General features: G+C 52.2%; 1 protein-coding gene across 1 annotated transcript; it reads right to left on the bottom strand.

Moving 5' to 3' along the window:
- Positions 1 to 1300: 1300 nt before the first annotated feature.
- On the bottom strand, positions 1301 to 5010 carry LOC112957600 (adhesion G protein-coupled receptor B3-like). The gene is made up of 2 exons (XM_026051270.1): positions 4973 to 5010; positions 1301 to 2140 (listed from the first exon to the last, which is right to left on the bottom strand). Exon 2 carries the CDS (start codon positions 2123 to 2125, stop codon positions 1301 to 1303), a length of 825 nt encoding a protein of 274 aa, XP_025907055.1. The 5' UTR covers positions 2126 to 2140; positions 4973 to 5010.
- Positions 5011 to 6543: the final 1533 nt, after the last annotated feature.

Below are 6543 nucleotides of genomic sequence, written 5' to 3'. Positions count from 1 at the left end.
GCTCCCAGAGCGCCCTTCCCTCGGGCCCCCGACTTTCCGAGCGAGCTGGGCGGCTGGCGCCGCTAATTAGCGCTAATAGGTGCACAGTCGCATCCCTGCCGCTGCGCAGCCTTCTCGAGCTCTCCGCATCCCGGCGCTTCCCAATTCCCGGCGCTCCCCGGCGCGGAGCGTGCGGGGAGGCCCCGAGCTGCCATCCCCGCTAGTCCCGCGGGCAGCTGGAGCAAGTTCAGCGCTTCTTCCCGACCTCCCCCCACCCCGCGGCTCGGGCTTGGCTGCCCTTAAAGAAGGCGCTTTCCCAACAACGTGCCAATGTTCCCCGCCTCCACAAAGGCACTTCTATGAGGGGGGCTGGGAGCTTGGCGCTGCCTTCTCGCAGACTGGGCGCTTTGTGGCCGCGCGGAGAACGAGGAGAGAAGGAACATTTCCTGCATTAAAATGCAGCACCCCCCCGGGCGCGATGATTTAGCCCTTGTTGCGGACGCTCACCAGCCCCCCTTTCCCACACAGCCCCCACTCGGCCACTATCACACCCGAGCCCCAGCTGGGGTCAGCCCGAGGCCCTGGGCCCGGGTCCCCCCCATGCCTTTCCCGGAAACCACCCCCTGGCCTCTCCAAAGGACGAGAGGAAGGGTTTCTGCCACTGGAGTTGCTGAAGCCGCAGCTCATGCACGGTCCCCGCTTTGGCAGCGCGGTCACCACACAGCTGAACACATCACCCCTCCCCATTAGTAGTATTATCACACTCCAAGCCTCTTCCCGGAGCTGGAGCTGCCTGGAAAAGCTCCGGCAGCAAGAGCAGCCAGCGGGTCCCTAAGTGGGTCCTGCAGTGGGCTGAAGGCACTGCCTGCCAGAGCACAGAGCGTCTCCCCTCCCGGCATCGTGGGCAGAGGGTCCGCTCTGGCCACGGGGGTTGGCTTTTCATTTATTTGGAGGTTGCTTGAGGTCTGGCCCAGTTGGGATCAGGCATCCTGGGCACTTTAAATCTCCTGCAGTCTCTGTGAGGTTGCCTGCATGCCTTTGGAAATGTTTTCCTTGCAAAGTCAAGGGATCCTAGCATGAGGATGAGGATTTTGGTGGTTGCAGCAGACAGGTGGTGAGGGAGAGCACGATTCCTGCCTCTCAACCTGGGAGCATTGCTGCAAGTGGGGGCTGAAACAGGGGAAACATATGAGGAGTTTCAACAGTGCTCAGCAGAGCTACACGCTGCACGCTGATTTATAAATGGAAATGCAACCCTGCCTGCCCTGCAGGAGGTGCCTCCTGTGCAGCCCTCCCGCCTTGCAGTGCAGAGCACGTTGAATTAATGCGAGTATCGAGGCGAGCCAGGACCAGGCAACGACGGGAGCTTTAGCCTCCCCGGGCAGCACCTACCTTCTTTTGGTGGCCGCTTAGCTTCTCTGGTAAGGTTGCAGACCTGGGTGGTTTGCAGCTCCTGGGTGAGACATCCCTCCGTCTGCTCGTTGAGGGGCAGCACCACGTTATTGAGCAACACCAGGGACTGGTCGTCTATTCCCCATTCTCCCAAATGCTGCGGGCAGGTACATTTTGTATACATGATCCCACAGGACTCTGTTCTCCCGTTCTCGGATTTCAAGCAGCTCTCCAACCAAGTACATAGCACATGGCAACCGAACTGGCTCGGGCTCACCTTGTTCAACACCAAAAACTCAAAGAAGGATTTTTGGTCTTCTTCCTTTTTGTGTAATCCTGGGAAATCGATGGGGTAGACCCGACGTATCTGGATAAAATTCTTATCATATTGCAGAAATACAAAAGCATTCTTGGAATTGCAGAGCTGCATTATAGAGTGGTTATTCTTTAAAAGATCCTTTATTTTCTCATGGGAAAAATGATCAAACTGATAAGCCAAGAGGGAAAAGTTGGAGCAGCTGAAGTCCTTTTTGGAAAATTTCAGGTAAATACTATATTTGGTCGGATCTGGATTTTCCAGCGTCCAAGTGCAGTTTGTAAAGTTTTTAGGAAACATTTCACTTACAGAATACGATCCATAAATGACCCCCTTCACCAGCGTGGAACACCAGAAGTCTTGGGCAGCATTAAATCCAAACATAACCAGGAGATAGGTGGAAAATATATAAATCAGCAAATTACGAACAGCCTTCATCCTATGTCATTTGGCCTGCAGGAGATGAAATGAAATAAAAAGGCAAGTAGAATTCTTCCCGCATTGAAAAGCAAACTCCTTCCAATAGCCGAGCCAGCTGTTTTCAAGCTTGCAGTTAGAGCCCCTTTCAGAAAGAAGGGCAGGTAATTTTCATTTTATAACACCAGGGAACGGTTTGCTGCTGTGTGAACAGCGCCATCACGTGGCCCTCACGACAGGCAAATTTTCTACGTGCAAATTAAAAAAACAACATTTATTAGCTTATTAATCGGAATGTCCTCTCTTGCCTAGGAGGTGCTCATCATGGCATGGAGGAGAGCTGCTCGACTTATGTAAAAAGCCAGACGCCTTGCCTAGCAGACCAAAAAAGGGCAGATTATTTATTTATTTCTCCAAAAAGTAAGTAAATAGTCTATAGTATAATACTATATATATATATGCACACTATATTTGTAGTATATATGTGCATATAAAATATGCATATGAAGAATATCTCTAGAATAGGTCAAGAAATCTGGTAGCATCTGTCTTTATATATCATTTTTTTTCTATTAACTCTAAGAAGTAATAGTGAATGACTGGAGCCATAATGTAAAAACGCACCCACTATTATTTGTTATAGGTGGAACATTATATCCCATATGTCTACATGCCTTTGCAGTGGCCACCTGGTAACAAAAATCTCTACAGAAAGCAAGCTCAAGCAAGAAATACCAAGATTAATGAGTTAATGAAATCTCCAAGCTCTTATCTGAGAAAGAAACAAAGCCAGACAGATGAAACTAGCGGTGGTCTAGCACCACCACTAAGTGCCAGTGTTTTAAGATAATTTCAGTGTGCTACAACCTCTTAGGATATATAAAATGGATCATTATATTAGTACCTACAATCACTGGCTCTATATTGTTGGCAGTGCTACACAGGATCTCTGCACGTATTGGATTGGACTCCATCTCTCACTTGCCCTTTTATTAAGAATATTTAGTACTGTCTGATTAGCTCCTGTATTTCACATATGGGCACTTGAATGGGGAAAACCACATTAAATTTCCTCTGCTGCAACTTCCAAATAAAGCTGTTTTACTGTGCCCATCAACCCTTACAGCCTCCACATGCTCTCTTCTCCTGCCGGTGGCCTGAGTTAATAAAGTGAACCTTAGTCACATTTATCTCCATAGTGTTATCCTAAATAAATAAATAAATAAATAAATAAATAAAAATCTAGTGTTCTCAGCTTTCCCCTTTGCAAGCCTGCTTATCTCTTGTAACTGAGACGCTTTTCACTTTCTGCTTACAGGCACGAGCAGACAAAAGTGATGCCAAGCTAATTTAAAAACTCTCTGGGTTGCAGTCTCTGCACTGTTTCTCTGTAAACAGAGACAGACAGACGGATACACACACAGCCCCTGAGTTCTGATGTCTGTGTGTGTGTGTGTCTTTGCCGAGCTTTTCATCTCCTCACCAAATGGCAAGGCATCTTCCCTCTCCCATTGCGTAACTGAACAAATCACCGGATTAAACTCCCTTGAAGAGATTTCTCTATCTCCTAGATTATAACTCGGACTCTGAATCCCGCTAGGGCAAAGCAGCACCAACTGTAACCCTCTTTATAGCTGTGGGTTTGGAGGGGAAAAAAAAAAAAAGAAAAAAGAAAGAAAGAAAAAAAAGGAGCTGCTGGGGCTGAGCAAATGGTTGGGTTTTCTCCTTTCTGAGCATCTATCTCAATGAATAACACCCGCTTCCTTCTCCAGAGCATTTAAGGATTGGAAAAAAAAAAAAAAAAGGAAACTTGTAGGAAATTCTGGAAACAATTTTCCCTTTGCTGAAGCACTTAGCAGGCGATGCAGTTCTGCGCAGTGTTATTCAGGATGGTGTAGGCGTTGAAAGCCAATGTGACAATAAGTGTCTAAATTAGGAATTCCACCCATGAAAAAGGATCAATTTTATAATCTGGAAAGCAAGGAAGGGGCTTATTTGCTTATTTGTTTGAAAAGTAAAAGCATCTCACTTTTTTTTTTCCCATCTTTATAACATTTGCACTAGAGAAAAAAAAATAAAGACGTCTGCAGTGCAAGGCTGTTTTCTATGAAGAAACGTAAGCAAATGGCCCTCATTTTAGTTGTGCACTTGTTTATGCAAGGCTTCTCAGACACAAGGCTGCCTTAATCTCCCTCTGTTGCACACACACACACACGCACCGAGGGTGCCGGCAGCTCTGATTTATCTCCAATATTCCTGAATTTGGGAGCCCAGCTGCTCCCTGCAGGATCGGGCACCGCGATTAAAACGGTCTCCCCGTTCGGTGGCCGCGAGGGTGAAAGGGCGGCCACGGCGGCTCGAGATGCCCGTTTGGGGAAGGAGGGAACCCTCTGCTGCCGAAAACCAAGCGGGCGTTTAGTTTGGATATTCCCTAAACTGATTTTCTAGGTGACACTGTAGTTTAGCCGAACATAGACGGCGCCATCACTCCACCTATTTTTTTTTCCCCCAACAGCAGACCCACTGACTCCTCTTATTTTAACTTCCTATTAACCTAACATCCCCCCCCCCACCTCCCCCAAAATTACCCCAATCGTGCACAAACCTCAGGTTTTCTCGGTCCCGCTGGAAATTACTCCCCGTCAGGCAGACCTGTCGCGAAACGGACTTCTCTAACTTTCCAACTGCAGGGCAGAAGTAAACGCAGAGATCATCTTGTATGTGCTGCCTCTGCCTACCCTTCAGCAACAGCCTGTCCCCCCCTCCTCCTCCGCCTCCTCCCCGGAATCCCGAGCTGGAAGGGAGCTGCAAGCTCCACGGTCCTAATCCCTGCGAAGGAGAGATGGCAAAAGCGCCGGGCGCCCTTACCTTCCTCTCCGAAAGCTGGCAGGCTCTTTCTCTAACACACCGGCAGGGCAGGCACACGTCCCGGCAGCAGCGATGGAGAGAGTCCCCGTGTGTCGTAAGCAGCGCTGCCCATTTTCCCCGGCTCCACTCCCGAGCGCGGCTGTAGCGAAGAGGCGGCAGGGGAGGAAGGCAGCGAGGAGCACCCCGCACGCCGCACGCACCCCCCGCCGCGAGGAAGCACCGCTGGCTCCGGATCCGCCAAATCCAACCACATGAGGGGAAAGGGGGGAAAAAATGAGAAAAAAAAAAAAAAAAAAAGCACTCCAACCAGCGACACTGCAGGGGGGAAAAATGGAAGTGGCTGAACAAGCGCTGTTTTTTTTCTCTCTCTCTCTTTTTTTTTTTTTTTCACTTGAAACAAAGTCTAGGCGCACCAGCCCGATGAGCAGAGATGCGAGGCAAAGCGGCGGTCTGAGGGACTAAGGCGCTAGCGCAGATTTGTTGGTGGGTTTTGTTGTTGTTACTAATAGACTTATTCCTCTCGTCGCCCTCCTCCTCCTCCTCCTCCCCGCCAGGCGTTAATGGCCGGACGGCAGCCGGGGGCTCCTTGGCTGCCGCTGCCGCGGAGCGCGGTGGATGCGGAGCGCGGAGCGCGGAGCGCGCGCGGGGGGGTGGGGGGGGGCGCCGGCGCGGCTCTGCCTCCGCCGCTGCGCGCGCCCGGCGCGTGTGCGCGCGCGCGTGCGTGTGCGCGCCCCTCTGCACACATACACACCCCGCGCGCGGGGGTTGTGCGCGACCCCGCGCGCCTATATAAATATATATATAGTGTGTGTTTGTGAGCGCGCGTGCGCACATGTGTGTATGTGCGTGTGAGCGTGTATGTATATATAACTGTGAATATATATGTGTGTGTGTGTGTGTGAGCGCACGGCGCTCCTGCCGGCCCCGCGGAGCGTTTGGCGCGTGGAGCCCAAATACGGCTCAGCCCGGAGCACGTCCCAGAAACGCTATTCTCTGTGCCTGGGAGGTTTTTGGAGCCTCGGCTCCACGCGCCGGGGCGGGCGGGGGCAGGGAGCGGGAAGCCGGCGTTTCATCTCCTTCCTCCTCATCCTCCTCCTCCTCCTTCGCAAGCGCAACCCCCGCTGCCGCAGCGCCCGCCCCGCGCCGCCCTCCGCGCCTGCTACGCCCGGCGGGGGCCCGTCCCCGTGCGCGTCCTCGTGCGCATCCCCGCGCGCGCCCCGCCGTCCCCGCGCACTTTGCGCGGCGAGCAGCGGCCGGAGCAACGCGGCGGGTGGGGGCTGCCAGCCTTGCTGCAAGCCAGCACCCCGTTTTATTTCGGCAGAGATCAGCTCGCCCCGTTTTCTCTGTCTCCTGCTCCCCCTGGCCCTCGCCACCCACGTGAGACGTCGGAGCGCTGTGTCCAACACGACATGTCCGAGGGGAAAATCAGAGGGTGGCACTTCAATAAAAGCAGGTATCAGTTGTGTTCTCTCTGCTCGGCGGCTCTGCCCTCGAGGTGCTCCGGTCCAGGTCCCAGCTCCCCCCAAACACATCTGGTTGTGGCTCCCACAATACGCTGCCGGCCACCCAGC

This window comes from Nothoprocta perdicaria, unplaced genomic scaffold (genome assembly GCF_003342845.1).
Source record: "Nothoprocta perdicaria isolate Ctin4 unplaced genomic scaffold, notPer1 scaffold_74, whole genome shotgun sequence".
Taxonomy (NCBI): Eukaryota; Metazoa; Chordata; class Aves; order Tinamiformes; family Tinamidae; genus Nothoprocta; species Nothoprocta perdicaria.
This window is presented reverse-complemented; position numbering and strand designations above follow the sequence as displayed.

Excerpts from the sequence above, each read along its gene's own strand:
- LOC112957600 (XM_026051270.1), bottom strand. The coding sequence starts at position 2,125 with ATGAAGGCTGTTCGTAATTTGCTGATTTATATATTTTCCACCTATCTC.